The sequence below is a fragment of the Pinus tabuliformis genome, chromosome 6, assembly GCF_031772625.1.
Source record: "Pinus tabuliformis cultivar Carrire ecotype Pingquan chromosome 6, CPIR1, whole genome shotgun sequence".
Lineage (NCBI taxonomy): Eukaryota > Viridiplantae > Streptophyta > Pinopsida > Pinales > Pinaceae > Pinus > Pinus tabuliformis.
In genome coordinates, this window is record NC_142292.1 from 665,829,619 (window position 1) to 665,851,138 (window position 21,520).

Consider the following 21,520-nt stretch of genomic DNA (forward strand, 5'->3'; position numbering starts at 1 on the left):
ATGAAAGATAATCGTAGATTGAGTTCCTAGATTTATTGTAGATTACAATTGCAACTTGCAACTTTAAAAGAAAAGCCTCCCACTCTAGTTTCATATTTGAATTGCAACATCACTGGGGCATGTCAATGTGATTTACGACTAAAGGAAAGGAGGAAGTCTAGTGAAGTCAATAATCACATATCCATACCACAATGACCGAGTACAAATTAGAATCACAATTTGAGATTTGAGGAAAAAGGTCTTTGCAAATCACTTGTCGAGTGGGATGTATGGCACTCAAATTGCATGTTCTGATTGGATTATATAATGACTGATACAACTCGAAACCAAACACGATTTCACCCAATAGATATATATGATTTCAATCAAATGGGCTCATGTTATTCCATCCAATAAACCCATGCAATTCGACCCCGAATGAATATATACAATTTCATGTAATAGACTCATATAACTTGGCCCAATAAGTTCATGCTATTTCTCCTATGATTTCAGCCAACAAGTTCATACGAATTCAAACAATAAACTCAAACAATTGTATCCAATGAATATGCTCTTGGGTTGTTCAAAGAAAGTTGGGTAGAATGAGACTTAACCGATGGGATATGGGGCAATTCAGGGTAGAAAACCTTTGAAAAAGAAAAGGCAGGCGAGGGTTTAGGAGCGAAGATGCCAAGTATAAGAATTGAGAAGAGATTGGGCATTTTCACAAGGTCGCAACTACGAGAGAAAGTGTATGTCAAGGTTGGGCGCAGAGAGGAGTGAGAGGTGCGTTTTAGAGTATAAATGTTCATGAAGAGGGTAGCTGAATCGATTTGATGCTTAGACATAATAAGATAAAGAATTATGATGAAGGAATGTGTTACCAAGAAAGTCACAATGACAAATCCTTTCTAGAGAGATGGTTGCTCGCCCAATGTTAGAGTGCACAATGAAATGAGAGTGGAGTGACCTTGATATATAAGCCACTAGTGGGTAGGGGAGGTCGCAGTTTTCAAGTGTGACTTGGTTAAGTCGCATGTGATGAGGAAAATCCTGGTCACAAGTTGTATTTGTAGAAGATAGTCAACAAGCCACTAGGCTTTAGAAGTGAGACTTGCGACTTAAGAGGGAATTGGCTTAGTCTTTGTCGCGAATCACATTTCTAGAAGGTAGAGGATGAGTTATAGTAACTAGACTTGTGACCTTGAGAGATTAGCTTTAAGTCACAAATCACATTTCCAAAGGTGACTAGCACTGCATGTTGCGATTGTGACTTGCGACAAAGGACACAAAACACAAGTGTTTCAAGGCTTAAGGCTCAGCTTTCAAGGATGCAATGCAACTGAAGTTAGGTCAAAGGAGAGGAAGGGTTTTAGGAAATCTTAAGAAAAGTGTGAAAAAGAATTGAGTATGGGGGACTCCAAATTTTGAAATCACTGAAAATATTTAGGGTTGTTGTAGCAACTACAACACATCTATAAAGAGGACTATGGAGGTGAAAATAAGATTGATAAACTTGGACATAGTGAAGAGCTTAACTTGAAATATTTGATGCTAATCCACTAGTCCAAGTCTTGAAGAACAAGGAGTACGTTGTCCCCTTTTTTTGGAGAAGGCTAGTTGTGAGGAGGTGGTCATCAATGATGATATCCCATGTCTTGTGTTCTAAAACACCAATAATTGAATAATGAGTATTCTCACCCCTTCTTGCCTTTGACTTGTGAGTGTTCTCCCATATCTCTAAGAAGTCAACATTCCTCATCTAAATCCCAAATGGAGCCAACTTCAAAGACTTAATTTCCATGGCAAGTTTTAGGACTTGTGCTTCTTAGTTACAATCTTATTTTGGCTCTAGGTCTATGAATTAGCAAGGTTCTACATTGCATCCACATAATGTTCAATGTATCCCTAACCAAATAGAAAGAAAACCTCAAGTTGATGATGACTTTTCTTCAAATGCAACCATTAGGTCTTGTCAATTCCATTTCTACTTGTTATTTTCGTTTTTCTTAAAATTATTTCCTTCATGATCTTAGTATAGTTACATAGTTGATTTTCTGTTTTTAAAACTTAAAAAGATTGTAGTTTCCTAAGTGTGGTCAATTCACCCTTGTTTCATGTCTCTCCAAGTTATATGATGTGCAAAATTGGAGTTCTCGTATACTTTTATTTTGAGAATGCATGTCCCCGAGGTGGAGCCACATGTTACTATTCAGTGTAGCTACCTTTGGAGAATAATTTTTCAAATACTCCAATAAACGTTGTGTAACAAGTTGGATTAGGTGTTATCCATCATTAGCAAAATTGGGATGGATCTTGTATAATGCCAAGTCTAATTTGAACAAGTACATCACTAAACTATTAGAGGAAATAATTATCATTCATCAAAAAAAGGAATCAATTTAAATATCAAACAAATACATCATGGTCAATTGGGTTTATCTCAAATAGTTCGGAGGAATGATTTTTATCATCCCTACCCAAGTTTAATTCCCGAAAGTGACATGTAGAGCTCATATTGAGTATATTGTTGTAATGACTTCGAGCCTTGTTGTTGAATGTCTTCGAACCTTGAAAAATATATTATCCTTGCCTACAAGTTAGAGGGTGGAGTGCTTGGTTATATGAAAAATAAATAAAAAATAAAACTACATCATTGTAAAAAAAATCATTATGGCATGTTGAGCAATTAATTTTTAGATCATCTTTAATATGATTTTTTAGCTTGATTTCAACAAGATCATCCTCACAAAGTTGGTCAATCATCACAATGTAAACATGACAAGCATAGTCTTAAGGATGTATCATGAGCTCTACATAAAGAACATGCATCCCTCAAAACTCCTATCTCACAATTTTTTTAATTCAAGTTGTCATTATTGTGACCATTCTTGCCACTCTCATAACACAATCATATCATGGAATCACACACATATAAGTGACAACCTTTGTAGTATTAATTCAATCACAAAACAATGACATATTGTAATTCCATGTCATGATTTGATATTAAGATGGCTTTAATCAATTATACAATTAACCAGATAAGAGGATCTTCATTAAGACCATAATTGTTGGCATTTTAGTCTTTAGTACACTTACGGTCTAGATGAACACATTATATTACACAATCCCTTTGTGTGGGATATCAAAAGATAAAACTTAGATTTAATAACTATTTTATCCCCTTTTAGCCAATTTTGAATTTTGGGTGCTTTTGAGGTGTAGATGATTTAATATTTTGGTTATGTGCTTCTAAACATGAATAGCTGGAAAAGCTTCCAAGTTTATTTTAAATTCTCTAATGAGTTTTAGTTCTCATTGGACTCTAGCTTTCTTAAAATCCAAAAATAGAGATTGACCAAAGAAAACTGTTTTCCTTAAGCAGGTTCATTATTGTTGATGCTAACTGATTCCTGAATGGAAAACTGAGCAATATATTTACTTTCTGCTTATCTCATCATATCTTTAATTTGAACCTTTGTCCAGAAATATTTGACAGGTGTCATTTTGCCTCCATTCCCTAGCTACTCTTTGTATTACAAAAATTCTAGATCTGAAATGTCATATAAAAGATCAGAATAGTCACGTTCAGATAGATATCAAAATTTGATACTTCAATCTATCAATGTGTAACTACATAATTTCAGTTATTACTGTTCTAGCTGTTTCAAACGTCATCACCACAAAGCAAAGCAAAGGAGGATCAACTCAAAATAACTCAAACGAGCATGCCTCATGGCCAACCTGTCCAACAAGTTTTCCAAACCAAAAACAACAGGTCTCATACCAGCAGTAAGTCAAAATGAAACAGTCCTCTTACATAAGCGTACATCTTGAAAAAAAATCCTATTCTATAAATACTCCAACGTATGCAACATTGACGGTGGAATGAATTCCAACTGCAGCACTGCTGGTAAGTCAACCATGCTAGTTTTGAGAGTTAATAGTGACCTTGCATAGAATTATCCATTGAATAATAAGCCAATAACTCAGTACACTCATCTCCATTCCAAGATATGAACATTTCAGAGAATATTCAAATAAATCTACATTGCTGCAATAGAACAATTTGTTTGATGTCTGAACCTCCTTGTGATTAATAGTAACTGATTTTATCTCAGAAAACAACTCCACCATGATATATCCCGGCCAAGTGTTATCCAGGAGAACTAGGCTAGCCATCATTTTTAAGCATTAACCCTTTGTATCAGACTATTCAAATGTTTCAAGATGCCAGTTTACAATTACGATTGAAGCACATCATATTGTCTGTGGTGGAGGTCATACAAAAAAATTATAAACCTTTTTTTATCTGAGAAAATTGGGGCAAAACATCTAAATGCTTAGACGTGCAGGCTTCTCTTTAGCATACCTGCAAATTCTGACAAACTATGCAATCCAAATAATTGGCTGCAGATAAACTGGCTTCAAAACAACTCCCATAGAAAGAGCTTAACTATTAATTAGGGAGAAGAATAATTCCCCGGGATATTACTTAGCCCCCACATGCAGTGTCCATATCTGTGACACCATCTGCAATTCCCTTAAAAGATACCCGCACTTTTCTAGATGCGGTGGACTTCTTATCATCAATATTTGTAGTACCACTCACATGTACAATATCTTTAGGAATTTTGCCCATGAGCTCAAACAGCGGAATCTGTAAATTTGATCGTGTCATCTCCTCCAATACAGGTGGTGCTTGCATATATAGATTACTTCCTTGATACATCACACTTGTTCTTGACATCTTAAGCACTGGATGTTCTGCAAGGAGGTCCATAAACTGAATGACAGAAAAAAAAAACAAACTTTTAAATTTCCATCAAACAAATCATAATATTTACAGATATGTAATTTTTTGGGGAAAAAACATCTTATATTTCATTAATGCTTACAAAAAGATACACCATACAGTCACAAACTAAGCCAAAGCAAATACATACAAGTTTTTCCTCATCTATTTCGCTTTTTCATTATAATGTTATGTTACAATTCAGATTATTCTGCCCTAGCATGTCTGCATTGGTACCCATTGCAAGGGAGTTCAACTCTTCTCTAAACATACATATCCCAGCATGACACTGGTTAAAATCTGATCTGTAAATCAACAATGGATATACATATTTCCTTGAAAATAACCTATTTCAGATCCCTTATTCTTTAAAAATTTAAGTGTACAATCTATTTATCTTCATTAAAATGTTATGTTACAATTTAGATTATTCTGCCATGGTTTAATTCATGAGGTGATGAGTCAATTGTGTAAACAGGCCAACATAAAGATGTCATTTCAGTGAAAGTGAACAAACCCTTGCAAATTCACAGTTGTGTTCAACTAAAGGAGAACTCTATGACAGGAAAATCCACTCATAGTCCTTCACAAACTCGGCTACTTACAAGTCAGACCAGATACATTGGTTAACCATCAATCGATAAGGGTGCAACTATCTCGTAGCCCAGAGTGTCTGTTCATTTTGGTGGGCCATCAACTAGCAGCTATTTCCCACAACTGCTTCTGGTCTTCGTGAACAACCACCAAACAGGGCATCCTTGGGATTAGGAGTATAGGTGATAAGCCTGCACTATGCATATAGTGAGCTTACCTGGGTATGCTTTTGGTGGGCATACATGGGCATTAGGAGGTGTTAATTTTAGTTAACAATGGTATGTTCTATGCTTAGCACAATTTACTTCAATGTTCCTTAGTAGCCCAATAACAATTTCTAATAGCAATCACAATAATCACATTGACAGTAAACGCAGATAGAACATGAAACAAAATGCGAAAGACAAACGAAGACAAGAGGACACCAGATTTGGTGGATGCCAGGGAAAAACCCATTGACCAATTCTTCTTATTATTATATCAAAAGTTCAGCAGAGAGAGTACAAAAATCAAATTGACTTGCCCAATTTAAAGTCAAAACTGCCCTGTAAATTTCTGCAGTCAACTGCAGTCAAACTTCAGCCCTAACCAGAAAGTCAATGGTGGTCAAAACAGCAGCAAATCATCCTCAAAGCAATTGTCTTCCTCAGTCAAACTTGCCCTGCTCAGGAGGTCAAAGTCAGCCCAAAAGAGCTCAGTCAAACTCGGTCAAAGGAGAAAGAAAACTGCTGTAATTTTTCTGTGGTCAAACTGAAGTCAGTTCTGAGTTCCTTGATTTCTGTGCCCAGAAATGTGGCCTAAAAAGGTCGAACTTTTGACCCAAAAAATGCAGTCAAACTTGGTCAACAAGCCCTCTGTCAATGCTGGTCAAAGCTGTCACAGAACTCTGAAATTTCGGTCTGCAATTTAACCCAGAAAACTCAATCCTCCTTGCCACGCGTGCGAGAGAGAGAAGCCGCCCAATGTTGTACGAACCAACGAGACAAGGAGAGAGAATGTTGTGTGTGATGAATGTGTCGAATGAGGAGGGACACTTGTATTTATACAAGTTGATGAGGGTGAAGGGTCATGTCCTAAGTTACCAGGATTCGGATACGGATACGGATTCGGATACGGATCCGGATCCGCTTGATTTTTGAAAAGCTAGGATTCGGATACGGCAAGGAAACGACAAGTACGATTAATATAAATATATTTTTATAATAAAAATTTTGATATTAATGTCCAAATTTATTGTGATCACTACCCATCAACAACAATAGAGTTTATATTATTATTATTATTATCCAATTTTAAAGTCACGACCAAGCCAGACACCAAATTGGTGTATGAGACCCCCTTGTTTGTGGGACAAGGAACTCACCTCCGTGTAGCGATTTGATTGTTAAGTCTACGAAGGCATACATACTCTACCCCTCTAGTTTTGAACCTATGACCTCATAGGAGGAAACACATACTCTTAACCATCAAGCCCACACAAGTTGAATTGTGTAGATGAATTTCATGAAAAAACATACAATACTTCATAATTAAAGTAGCATTAATTATTTTATAAAAATTAAATTATAAACTATAATATATTACAAAACTATTTAAATGATAAATAATAATAATTTACTACACACTTTATATGAATTAAATAATAAGCTTATAATATATAAAAGTTTAATATAAAATATAATCTACAAATTTTAGAACTTGTACATAACAAATTTGATATATTTTAAATAATTTCAATTTATAATATATAGACAATAAAATAACAATTTTTTAATATTTGGAATAATTAATTTATAGTATATATACACAAGAAAATTACTTTATAAAATTATAACATTTCTAAACTAATATAAATAAAGTATAACATATTTAAAAAGTTTTAATTAAATTAATGTGAATAAAATATAGCATAGCTATAAAAGTATAATTAAATTATAATATTATAACATATCTAAAATATAAACACCATGTACCTATACGTGTCCTTTTATAACATTTCTAAACTAATGTGAATAACATATAACAGATTTATAACTATACGGGTTTTTTTATAACATTTCTAAACTAATGTCAATAACATATAACAGATTTATAAATTTATAATTAAATTAATGTAAATAATATAACATATTTATAATTAAATTAATATTATAACATATCCCAAATATAATATGAGTTCAAATGTGCCAAATTGCATATGCCCCGCTGATAAATAAAAAACCCAGTACTGCCAAGTCCGTAGATACCAAAAACAATGATATTAATACCAATCGCATCATTCTGGCCGTCTTATTCGCTGCACGTGCACGTATTATCTGAGCTTCCAGCAAGCAGCTATCGGGTTACAGTACAATGCATTACCAAGACATTTTACTCGTTAAAAAACTGTTTTCTAGCGAATCCAAGTGAATCCGGATCCGCATCCGTTTCTGATCCGGGGAACCGCGAATCTATTTCTCAGGGTGGACGGATCCGGTAACATAGGTCATGTCTGTTGGACTCCATGATGATGAGCCTACATGATGGTGAGGTCACCCTGAACAATTTGTACACGAGTGGACATAAATTCAAAATCATATTTCTGCTTGTCCAAATGAGATGATTTTTATATCAATCTTGGTCCTCTTGAAAAGAGAAATCTAATGCAATCATCATCTCCATCAAGTGAGTTGTCCCAAGGTGGAATTTGGCCCTAGTTGCCAATTTTAACACTCTCTCAACTAGGGAGAATTCCACTTGCCAAACCATCTGTCATCATTGATCATCATGCCATCCTGTCGTCATGTATCATCTCTGTCATGCTGAACCATGAAGTAATAATGAAGAAGAATCGATAGAGAGTGAGTCAGAAGACTTTACCACTCTCCACTGACAAAAGTCAGTCCAGAGGTAGAACCTCAAATGATCCCAGATCAAGTTGTTGAACACCATGCATCCTAGACATAGGAAGTACGACAATACACGGTGCGTCCATCGGTACTGCTATGGTCCCTATCCACGTTTTCCAATTCATTGGCCAAATAAGAGGTATTGCCCATGAGTCTCAAGACTAGATGGGTAGGATGAATGTTGGGGCATCAACAGAAAAAGGTGAACCACTCATCCTATGCATATGCCAATCGTAGGGGAAGGTGAACCACTCACCCTACACACATCACCATGGGGTATCATAGGGGAAGGTGAACCACTCACCCTGTACACAACGCGCCACATAAGGGAAGGTGAACCACTCATCCTATGGTCGTTCATAGCTCCAAGAAGTACCCCAAGCCCCCAAGAAATCCCAAAGCTCAGTGTCCAACTCAAGCGGGACCCTCATGAGAGGGTCTTTCCACAAATCCAAGTCTCTCTCGGAAGGTTAATAATTTGACCTTCCCTAAAGGCTTTGTGAGGATATCTGCAACCTGCTCATCAGTCCTTATGTGTTGGACCTTTATTGCTCCTTGTTGTACCATATCCCGGGTAAAGTGGTACCTGATATCAATGTGCTTGGAGCAGTCGTGGAACACGAGATTCTCTAAAAGGCGAATCCCACTTTGGTTGTCGCAGAAGATCACGATGGTATCCAACACATGCTCAAATAGCTCATTGAAGAGCTTCCTCAACCAAACAACTTCACAACAAGCCATACTAGTTGTAATGTATTCGGCCTCTGCGATGCTTAGTGCAATTGATTTCTGCTTCCGCTCATCCAAGAAATTGAAGCAGATCCTAATGAAAAGCAACATCTAGACGTGCTCTTATGATCCACCACACTGCCAGTCCAGTGAGCATCTTTATATCCATGCAGCCTCAAATTCGCGACAGTGTATCTCAGTCCATAATAGATTGTGCCCCAGAGATATCTCAAGAGATTCTCAGGAGCAATCCAATGTATGTGATGAGGCTCGACCATAAATTGACTCAAACGTATTCACAATGAAGCATATGTCACGATGGGAGTTTACCATGAACATCATGGTCCCCACAAGTTGTCTATATTTGGAAGGATTTTCCAATTCGGGCCCGGCAACAGTTCCACATATCTTGAAGTTGAGTTCCATTGGGGTAAACACAAACTTGCAATCCATCATCCCACATCTCTCGAGCAACTTCACAATGTATTTTCCTTGAGAAAGGAAAATCTCATTTGGTTTTTTACCAAACCTCCGGGCCTAGGAAGTAGTGCATCAGTCCTAGGTCCTTTATCTCAAATTCGGAAGCCAACTCCCTCTTGCATTGATAAATGAGAGGGTCTGCACCTATCCATAAAAAGATCATCCACATAAAGGACCAGAATGAGAGGCATGTCATTTTCAATCTTGAAATATAGTTTAGGGTCAGCTTTGCTCCTTGTAAATCCCAGCGTCATAAGATAACTATCAATCTGCTCATACCAATCTATGGGGGCTTGCTTCAACCCGAATAGGGCTTTCTTCAACCTGCATATCTGTGTCCTTCAATCTTGTACTTCGAACCCCTCAAGTTGTTCCAAGTAGACTTCCTCCTTAAGCGAGCCATGCAAGAAAGCAGTCTTAACATCCATTTAGTGTAGGCTCCATCCTTGAGAAGCAACAAAATCGAACAGATAGTGGTATATCAGGCAACTGGTGCAAATATCTCATCATAGTCCACCCTTTCCTTTTGAGAGAAGCCTCAAGAAACAAACCTGACCTTGTATTTTTCAGCACTCCCATCAACTCCATGTTTGATTTTGTAAAGCCATTTAGAAGTGACCACAGACTTGTCCTTGGGTCTAGGAACCACATCCCAGACATCATTCTTCATGATGGATTTGTACTCTTCATTCATCGCATCCTTCCATACTTGGTGTTTCATGGCTTCTTCAAACATACAAGGCTCAAATTGAACAATAGTACTCATAGCAGCAAGGTACCCTTGATACCTGTTTGGCTTCTTACTTTCACGAAATGTTCCTCTTGGAGCAATATGCTTTTCAGCATCTTCGAGAGTGTCTTTGAGCCACAAAGGTCTTTTTCTTGAGGAAGAGGGATCACCAGGAGGTGGATCAATGGGATCCATCGGACCTTCAACATCGGGCATAGGCTCATCATTCTCTTTTCTTGGAATGGGGAGATCTTTGGCTTTCCCAAGAGTAGTGTCTTCATCGAATGTAACATCATGGCTTACTTCCACATCTCGTTGACCAGGCACATAGATTCTATATGCCTTTGAATTTTCACTGTAGTTTATGAATGCTCCTTTCTTCCCGCATGCTCCCAACTTGTTTCTCTTCTCTTTAGGCACATGAAAATATATGGGACAACCAAATATTCTAAAATGAGATACATCAGGTTTTTTACCAGTGAAAACTTCTTCGAGTGTCTTGAAGTTTAATGCTTGATGTGGACACCTGTTTTGAACATATACGACAGTATTTGCAGCTTCTCCCCATAAGAACTTCGGTAGACCTAGATCATGAAGCATGGCATGGGTGGCTTCCATGATCGTTCGATTCTTTCTTTCAGCAACTCCATTTTTCTCAGGAGTGTATGCAACGGTTGTCTCCCTCTTAATGCCAACCTCTGCAAAAATCATTGAATTCATTTGATTCATATTCGGTTCCATTGTCGGTCCTCAATATTTTGATCTTCTTCCCTGTTTGATTCTCCACCAAAGCTTTGAAAGCACGAAACCATTTGAACACTTCATCCTTCTTCTTCAAGAAATACATCCATGTTTTGCGAGAGAAGTCATCCACAAAGACATCATAATATAAGTATACTTCTAATGATGTTACAAGCAACATGGACCAGTTGAAGAATAACAAAAGTTTGACTTTCGCTTGAAGGGAATGGTCCACTTGAGAGTTTTCCAGTTGCACAACCCTGACAAACACCTTCATGATTCATGTTGAAATCGGGCATACCTGTGACCATTTTCCTTAACCTTGGTAAGGCTTTGTAATGAAGGTGGGAAAATCTCTGGTGCCATAATTCGGATTGAAGAGAAGTGTCGAAAGACATGGCTCCTAGAGGACTTCCTCCAACTTGATAAAGACCATCAACCCTAAATCCAATTGTAAATACATCTTTAGGGTTTCTTTGCCAAACCCGCACCTTTTCATCAATGAATGCTACCTTGAAGCCTTTCTCTTCCATTACAGAAATAGATACCAGGTTCTTCTTCAAATCGGGCACATACAACACTTCTTGTAGATTAATGGTTTGACCTTGATTTAAGTGAGGAGTGACAATACCTATTCCCTTCACAGGATGGGTGGTATTGTCTCCAAGTATGATTTCGAAGTTAGTCTTCTTTTCAACCAAATTTGAGAGGGCCTCTTTGTACCCACTGAAGTGCCTTGAGGCTCCACTATCAACCCACCAATGATCCAATGTATCTGGAGGAGAGGCAGTAGTTGAAGCAGAAATAAGATAGAATTGATTTTGTTTTTCTACAACATTAGTTTCCTCATTACCTGGAATTTCTTGATCTTTTGGGAGGTCGACCATTTCCATTTCCATATCGAGCAACAAGAGCATTCCTCTTTCCTTTATTGTTGAACTTGTTGTTCCTTTGATTTCCACTGCCTTTGTAGTTGTTGTGGTTATTGTTGTCATCATCCCTTGGAGTATCTTTCTTGTGAGGACATTCTCTAGCATAGTGCCCAAACTTGTTGCAATTGTAACATCTTCCTTTTTTTCCTTCTTTGAATCCCGGCTTAAATCCTTGACCTTGTTTCCTTGGACCAACATTGTTCTTCCTCTTAGCATGAGCGGAGAAAGCAGTAGGATCATTTCCATTTGAGGGCTTATCTCTCTCCATCATCCTTGTTTCTTCTTGAGTGCATCTAGCCAATAATTCATCAAAACTCGAAATTCTGTCATTATTGAGTATGGTGGTGTTAAACACATCCCATGCTCTTTTAAGACCTCCAAGTGCAATGATAGTGAGCTTCCTGTCACCAACAACTTCTCCAATAGATAGATGATCATTCTTGATTTCAGTAATCCTCATGAAGTAGGATTGAATAGGCTCTCCTCTATCCATCTTGATGTCCTTCAACTTATTCTTGAGAAAAAGGATTTGATTTGCATTGTTTACTTTGAACATCCCAATCAGGTTATCATATATCTCCTTAGATGTTTCCAAATCAGAAATGTAGGCAACCAATTGCTTTTGAATGAAGTCTACAATAATTTTCTTAGCTTTGACCTCACCTTTCTTACACTTTGTCTTTGCAGTAGCAGGTGCATTTGAAGGAGGCTCCACCACTCTTCCCTTTACATAGTCCATAGCATCATTCTCTTCCAAAGTCAAATCCACAATCATCTTCCATGCATGATAGTCGGATTTGTCCTTGAGCTTGTCCTCGGATTTGAAGTATGATGTAGTCGTCATTGAAGCTAGAACAATATTCATATCCAACAACCCAATGTTGTACGAACCAATGAGAGAAGGAGAGAGAATGTTGTGTGTGATGAATGTGCCAAATGAGGAGGGACACTTGTATTTATACAAGTCGATGAGGGTGAAGGGTCATGCTTATTGGGCTCCATGAGCCTACATGATGATGAGGCTGACCTGAACAATTTGTACGTGAGTGGGCATAAATTCAAAATCATACATCTGCTTGTCCGAATGAGATGATCTTTATATCAATCTTGGTCCTCTCGAAAAGAGGAATCTAATGCAATCATCATCTCCATCAAGTGAGTTGTCCCAAGGTAGAATTTGGCCCTAGTTGCCAATTTTTATAGGAGGCATGTGAAATACTCAATAAGTGTGTTGTGCATTGTATTAAGGGAAGGTGGGAGAAAATACCTTTCTTTTGAGGCAGAGTTTTGAGAGCCATTCTTTCCTTCTGTGAACTAATATCTCTAGAATAGACAATCCCAGCTAGCTCATGAATTAATATCTCTAGAATAGGTAAGAGACTACTATCGCTATAATAGGTAATCCTAGATAACTTACAAGACTGTCTATCCTATACCAGAATATGGTGCTCTCCCCTACTATAGATCTAAGATTACCTATCGCCCCATAATAGATCAAGGCTATGAGACTAAGCCTCACCCAAAATACATCACTCCCCACCCCATTCTTAAGTATATGCTCTAGAATGACCTATCCCTACCATAGTAACTAGGCATGGGCTAACTTCCCTATACTTGTTAGGAATGGGCATGAGCTAACTTATTTCACTAGATACAAATTTCCCTCTATTAGTTTTTGTAGCTCAAATAGGCGTTCTAGTCTCTATTGGTGTCTATGAGATTAAGGAACATAGAAGGACAATTATCTCCATTACCTAGAAAAAAAATTCTAAGAAAATGTCTTAATTAGATTAATTAGCCAATTTTTAATTATTTTCTGAAGTCTAACTTAGGAAAAATGGTTAATTAAATCAAATTAATTGAGACAAAATTGATTTTGCTCTAGTGACTTCTAGAAAAGTTATGTGATGGGTTCAAGATGATTAGCCATCAATTGGAGTTAGATCGTGGATGTTGATTCGTCAACGAGAAAAAATCGATGGGGTTTTTAGAGACACGAGGAATTGCAGTGAGATCAAGGGAACAATGATAGCGTGGAGGACACCAACAACAGGGTTTCAACAGGAAAATTGAGGAGAGATTTCCAAAGAAATTCTTCACAAAAATTCCAGTTATTCTGAGAGGAGGGAGGACAAATTAATTATGCAAAGGGGTCACATTAGCCAACATGAATAGCTAATGCAAGTTGTTGGGTAGTGGTTCGATTTCCAAGTGCGGGAGACGGTTTCCAGAGGAAGTGCGAGTTGCTCTAGCGAGTTGTTGCAGGCAGAGAATATTGTCGAAACGAATTTTTCGAGGCAATGTGAGTTACAAAAGAGGTTGGGCGCATTTCCAGTTTTTCTAGTGCGTGTTGCTAGAGAAGGTGTGAGTTACACATAGAAGGGCCAACTTTGCTAGTAGAGGTTTGATTTGGCTAGTAGAAGTGGAGAAGAGATATTGCTAGCGCTTTGCTAGTAAGAGGCAAGCAATGTATGTAATTCTCAATTGTTGAATATTTATTAATAAGAAAACCATCATTTGTTGAATATTTATTAATAAGAAAACCATTTGTTGCACTAGTTTTCCCCACACTGGGGTTTTTCTAGGGACAATTGTCCAAAAATATGTGTCATTTTGTCTGTACTAATTTTCTCAGTTCTTGTTATTATTGGTGAAAATAACAGAAGTGATTTTATTCATTATTTGTCATAATTAATTTCCAAAGACAAAAAAATTGCATAAGATAGAAGAATAATTTCCACTAACTGCAATTAAGGAAATTTCACATGGTATCCAAGCAGATCTAAAGCACGGGGGATTTACCATAGCAGATCAATGTATGTCACAATAAGAGAAAACAAGGGTTTATAAAACCTAGTTCAAAATTCCTCAGCGTTATTGAGTTTTGTCTAGTTTCTGAGGGTTTCAAGAGATGGCCTTGGTAGGTTTGAGAGATTAGGACAAATTGGATGAAGCCTCAAATTTTGCTGTCAGAAAAGCCGAAATTATCTTGTTGGTAGAAGAGAATGGTCTCAAGGAGTATGTGACTAGTGTGACAGTTGTACCAACGAATCAAACATAGTTCACAATGTACAAGAAGGAAGATGCCAAAGCTAGGAGGATAATCATTGGAGTCAAGGACCATATAGTTTCGCATATTGCTGAGCTAGATATAGTAAAGAAAATGTGGAATGCAATTACGACATTGTTCCAGAATACTACTACAAATAGTAAGATGATCCTCAAAGAGAAATGAGCAAAGGGGAAAGCAATGTAAGTTATCTCACCAGAATCAAAACAGTGAAGGACAAGTTAGCAGTAGTCAGTGATAAACCAGATGATGATGAACTCGTGAGAATCACATTAAATGGATTCTCAAAGCAATGGGACATGTTCGTTCAAGTTATTAATGGATGGGGCACACTACCGAGTTGGGACTGCCTATGGAGTGATTTCACTCAAGAGGAGCTTAGAGCCTTGTCAGTGGTAAAACTCATAAGCATGAAGATGATGAAAAAGTGGCCCTAGCAGGAAAGGGAAAGGCCAAAAAGGGATCGAATAGAAGGTACAAGTGAGAAAAAAAGAAAAAATACTTGAGTAGTGCTTTGGTTGCAGTCAATAAGGACACTATGACAACCAACGTCCAAACAGTAAGAAGGGAGAGAAGAAGGGGAAGCAACATGCAACAACTTCAACGAACATTAAGGATCTACCTTTGAGGCTAGAGGATGAGTTTACTCTCATAGCTTGCCTCTCTAGCTCTACATCTACAGGTGTCTAGTATATTGACAATGGAGCATCATGTCACATGACGGTAGTTAGAGTAAACTTTTCTAGTTATCAGGAGGAGGAGATGGGCTTCTAAATTCAGATGAGGAATAAGTCTAAGTGTACTCCAGTTGGGAGAAGGATGGTCATCATTAAGAGGGAGTTAGGCAAAAGTACTAGTGTTACGGATGTGTTGCACATGCCAGGTTTAGGAATGAACCTGATTTCAGTTTTTGCAGTTCAGGACAAGGGATATGATATCTACTTTCAAGATCAGAAGGTGTACATTAAACACCGAATCGGAAGATGGTGGAACAGATTGGGGTGAGAAGCAAAAAGATATACAGGTTGTAGTTAGACACTCTAAAGGCATTGGTTAGTAGCAGTAGTAGCAAAGACATGGGAGAATTATGGCATAGACACATACACCATGGAGCACTTAGGTTGCTCAAGAGACCGTGACAAGAGTTCCAGAAATCAACACAGAACACGATGATGTGTGCAAAGGGTGTGCGCTTGGGAAGTTTGCATAATAAATTTTTCCAAGGAGTGACAATAGAGCTAAGGGTGTGCTTGAATTATTAGAATAATGCTATTTAGTGTTTAATGCTCATTCTTATTCGCTGTTTCTATTTTTATCTTTTTAGTAGTTTCTTAGAAGAAACTGGTTGTTTCTATTTCCTAATAGAAACTTGATGTTTCTATTTCTGTAAATATCTCTGTATTCTTATTGAGCTTCATTTTGCTCATGTAACATTCATTCAATTCATTCATTGATTATGGTATCAGAGCTCAGGTATTTTTTTCGAAATAATTTTTCATAGTTTGAAAAATTTAGTGCTTCATTTCGAAATTGCTCTTCCGTGGAGAATTTTTTTCTTCTTCTTTAGTTTCTATTAGGGTCACTGTGTGTGGTTTTGGATCTGGGCCATTCCGTGGAAACTGGTGCTTGCAATCGATCGATTGTGGTTGCATTAAATGATTCAGCGTGCGTACGTTGGTTTTTTCTATGGGATTTCTTGCTACATGCCTACATTGGACTCCATTTGATCACAGTTTTTCTGCTCCACGATTCAAGTTTTCTCAGAATCTGGGTTTCATTCTACACACAGGTTATTTGTTACAGTCCGGATTCGATCTGCCGCTATCACACTGCCAGTATCACACGACGACAACAATTTAAAGTTGACGGACACGCCTGATCTCCACACAATTTTTTTGGAGTGCACGCGGGATTTTTTTTAGCGCAGACATTGCGTTCAAGCACGCGGACGTCGACTTCATACGTAGTGGCCATCGTTCACTCTTGCCAGCTCTACCTGTGCTTGCATTCTTGCATCCAAGGTAACTGGCCCTATTTGGAAAAGTTTCTGAGCAACGCCATAGTATGTAGTGTGCACTGTGGCAGCATTGGAGAGGCAGCGGATCTTTTCGGATAATCAGTGGAGGTATTTCGTGTGGCAGCGACATTTTTTTTTGCAACGAAACTTTCCAAGCATTTTCAAGTGCTTCCAGTGTGCTTGTCACAACAATTTTTCCAAGCTTCAGCTTATACAAAATGGTAGTCTTACCAACAACATCAAGACCCACCATCAGAATACGCATTTCTTTTTTGGCAAATAGACGTTGAAAAAAAAAAGCTTGGTGAAAGTCTTGTGCGCTACTCAAATGTCTCTCTCCGCGTGGCGAAATAAAATCTGAGCCGGGGTAGTATCATGTAAGTACATAATAGTTCCTTGTCTTTTTACAGTCAACGAGTGTAAAACTTGCATGGAAGAATCAGTTTTTTGGTTTGCCAGATTATGAGGAACTCTCCTCAGCTTGATGTAGTGTTCAGTGCGCACAAGTGCTCCATTATCGACAGGGAGACTAGTCTTACGGTTGCTGTTGGCCTAGAGGATCAGGGTCTATACAGGCTTCTTGACACTGGTGATTCTCTAGAAGTGGCTCTAGCAGCGTGTGTTTCTCCCATCAGCACTTTGTGGCATCAACGATATGGGCATCTAAACATGCAGTATCTCTCTCAGCTCTCTCGGGAGGGACTTGTGTCAAGGTTACCTGATATTCAGACTCAGCAGTTGGGAATATGCGGCGCCTGTCAAGCTGGCAAGCAACATCGGTCTTCATTCAAGGATGGAGAATCTTGGTGTGTGTCTAAGGTACTCCAGTTAATTCATGCTGATATTTGTGGTCCTAAGAATACATCTTCTATTACTGGTTACAAATATTTTTTGCTTATTGTAGATGATTTCAGTAGAAAGATGTGGGTGTATTTTCTAAAATATAAATCTGATGTATTTAGTATCTTTTAGAAGTTTAAATCCTTAGTTGAAAAAGGGTCTGGCTGTAATATCATGACTCTTAGGACAGATAATGGGGGGGAATTTTGTTCTTTTGCTTTCTCCAACTTCTGTGATACTCATGGCATCAAACGCCAGTTAACTACACCCTACACTCCTTAGCAGAACAGTGTTGTCGAACGTCGCAACCATACGGTTGTTGAAATGGCTCGTTCCATGTTACAACACAGGAGTGTTTCGAACAAATTCTAGGCTGAAGCAGTGTTTACTGCTGTCTATCTTCTTAACCGATCACCTACTTAGGCTATTAAAGGGAAGACTCCCGAAGAGGTTTGGTCTGGTCGTAAGCCTAAGATCAATCACCTCAAAGTATTTGGCTCCGTTGCATATGTTTGGATTCCAACTGCTAAGCGCTCTAAGTTGGATTCCAAAAGCCAGAAACTCATGATGACAGGATACAGTGATCATCACAAGGCCTATAGGCTGATAGATATAGCCACTGGTCGTCTTAGCTTCAGTCAGGATGTAGTATTTGATGAAGACAAAGGATTCTTTCAGTCTCCTCCTTTTGAGAAGTGTTTTGAGGATCAGCCTCATAGTGTTCTTCTTCCAGTAGGTCCACCTAATGGGAGGGATGATGCAACATCAGTGTTTGATGATACTCTACCTGAGCTTCCTCTGGAAAATAATCCTCCTCTTGCTGCTCCTATTGCTCCTGAGCCTTCTCCATCTCCTCCTGATATTGGTTCCTCTACTCTCCAGCCTAAATGGTGTGCTAAAACCATTGGGGATCTCTGGGATAACGAGCTCCTTGAAGGTAGAACTTCTAGACATAAGAGCAAACAACAGTCTATAGTAAATTTTGCTCTTATGGCTAACCTGCACAGAATTTTTGAGCCTCAAACCTATTCAGAGGCTAAGGGTACACCTGAGTGGGAACAGGCTATGGAAGTTGAATTCCAGAGTCTTTAGAGGAATCACACTTGGACCCTTTCTGATCTTCCTGCAAGGAAAAAGCCCATTAGCTGCAAATGGGTGTATAAAGTGAAATACAAAGCAGACGAAACCCTAGACAAGTATAAAGCTCGCCTTGTTGCTCAAGGGTTCTCACAAAAGGAAGGCATTGAATATGAGGAGACCTTTGCTCCTACATCCAAGATGAGTAACATACGGTTTGTCCTTGCCTTAGCAGCTCAATTCAATTGGAAAGTCCATCAGAGGGATGTAAAGAGTGCTTTTCTGAATGGTGACTTACAGGAAGAAGTCTACATGATGTAGCCTCCAAGATTCAAGGTTGCCGATCAAGAACAGAAAGTCTGTAGATTAGTCAAAGCACTCTATGGTCTGAAACAAGCTCCTCGGGCTTGGCACATGAAAATTGATCAGTACCTCACAGATCATGGTTTTCAGCGGAGTCCATCTAATGCAAACCTGTATATCAAGCATACTGGTGATGATATTCTGTTTGTGGTTGTCTATGTGGATGACCTTATCATTACTGGTAGCTCAACACATTTGATCAATGGGATTAAACAGGATTTGTGCAGCACTTTTGATATGACAGATTTAGGACTTCTTCATTACTGTTTGGGGGCTGAAGTCTGGCAGACTGAGAACAACATCTTTCTTTCTCAATCCAAGTATGCCAGAAATCTTGTGGACAGACTCAGAACGCAGGATTGCAAACTTGCCATGACTACTATGGAACCAGGGCTCAAACTTTCAGTTCAGTCATCCTCACCCCTTGTAGATGAAACTTGATTCAGGCAATTAGTGGGCAGCCTCATCTACCTTACTGCCACTAGACCTGACATCAGTTTTGCAGTGAGCTACATTTCCTGCTTTATGTTAACACCTAACGCTGATCATTGGATAGCAGCGAAGCGTGTGCTGCGTTATGTGCGTGGCACTCCTGATTATGGACTTCTATACACTCGAAGTTCAGATCCTATACTCAGTGGTTACACAGATTCTGACTGGGTCGGTTCGATTGATGACCGTAAATCTACAGCTGGGTATGTGTTTAATCTAGGATCCAGCGCTGTCACCTGGACTAGTAAGAAGCAACAGGCAGTGGCTCTCTCCTCAACATAAGCAGAGTATCGGGGAGCAGTTAAGGCATCTTGTGAGGCAGTTTGGCTTCGACGTATGCTTGCGGATATGCATGTTTTCCAGACAGGCCCTACTCCCTTGTTCTGTGATAATCAGGGAGTGCTCAAACTTGCCAAGAATCCAGTCTTTCATGAACGAACAAAGCATGTAGAAACCCATTGTCACTACATTCGCCAGCTTGTTGAAGACGAATCCGTTCAGTTGCGCTATGTTCCCACAATGGAGCAGCCCACCGACATCTTCACTAAGCTTCTTGGTCCTGATAAGTTTGTAAAATTCAGAGGGTCTATCGGTGTTGTAAATAGATTGAGCATTAAGGGAGGGCATTAGAATAATGCTATTTAATGTTTAATGCTCATTCTTATTAGTTGTTTCTATTTTTATCTTTTTAGCAGTTTCATAGAAGAAACTGGTTGTTTCTATTTCCTAATAGAAACTTGACGTTCCTATTTCTGTAAATATCTTTGTATTCTTATTGAGCTTCATTTTGCTCATGTAACATTCATTCAATTCATTCATTGATTATGAATTGATACATTTTGATATATGTGGCCTGTTGTCTACAAAATCTCTCAGGGGCTATGAGTATTTCGTAACTTTACCGATGGCTTCTCTAGGAAAACCTGGATATGTTTCTTGAAGACAAGTGACAAAGTCTTTAGTCGCTTCCAAGAGTATAAGGATCTTGTGGAGAACATGACAGGGAGAAAGATAAAGGCTCTTCGTACAGATAATGGAGGTGAGTACACAAATAAGGCCTTCACAGGGTTCTATGCGAAGGAGGGCATTAAGAGAGAATGGGTAGCTCCATATAACCCATAGCAGAACGAGGTTACAAAGAGGAATAACAGGTCGATAGTTGGAGTAGCGAGGGAAATGTTATATGACTAGGAGATGGCTAGATTTCCCTAAGCATAGGCATGTAGTACAACAATATATATTCAAAATAGAGTTCCTCACAAGGTTTTGGTGAAGACGACACCTGAGGAGGCTTTTACAGGAAGGAAGCCAGAGGTTGGACACTTCAAGATCTTTGATAGCATAGCTTATTGTCAGGTGCCAAATGATAAACGCACCAAGTTGGATTAGACTACGAAGAAGGGACATTTCATTGTACCTAGGGATGTTTCGTTGGGTACAACGAAACATCCAAGGCATACAAGTTTTACATTCCTAGTAGCCAAAAGATTATCGTGAGACAAGATGTGAAATTCTAGGAGGAGAAAGCCTTCAAAATTACATTCCTAGTAGCCAAAAGATTATTGTGAGATGGCATGTGAAATTCCAGGAGGAGAAAGCCTTTAGAAGATCTCACGAGGTGCCAATATATGATCAAAGTGGGCCAACAAAAGCTCCAAGCAATGTTGCACAACTCTGATTCACATAAGATTCATTTGGCTATTGACTTGACGACTCGTATAAGACCCACGAACGACTTGTATAAGACTCCGCAAAATACATAAAAAAACTTAAAATATGGTGAATTT

General features: G+C 38.5%; 1 protein-coding gene across 1 annotated transcript in view; it reads right to left on the minus strand.

Annotated features, from left to right (window-relative positions):
• Nucleotides 1–3,964: 3,964 nt before the first annotated feature.
• Nucleotides 3,965–21,520, minus strand: part of ECR1 (E1 C-terminal related 1) — a 249,823-nt gene continuing 232,267 nt past the window's right edge. Inside the window, exon 9 of the mRNA XM_089420427.1 lies at nucleotides 3,965–4,771. Within this exon, the coding sequence (XP_089276553.1) occupies nucleotides 4,481–4,771 (291 nt within the window). The 3' untranslated portion in view covers nucleotides 3,965–4,480. The remainder of the gene's footprint in view (nucleotides 4,772–21,520) is intronic.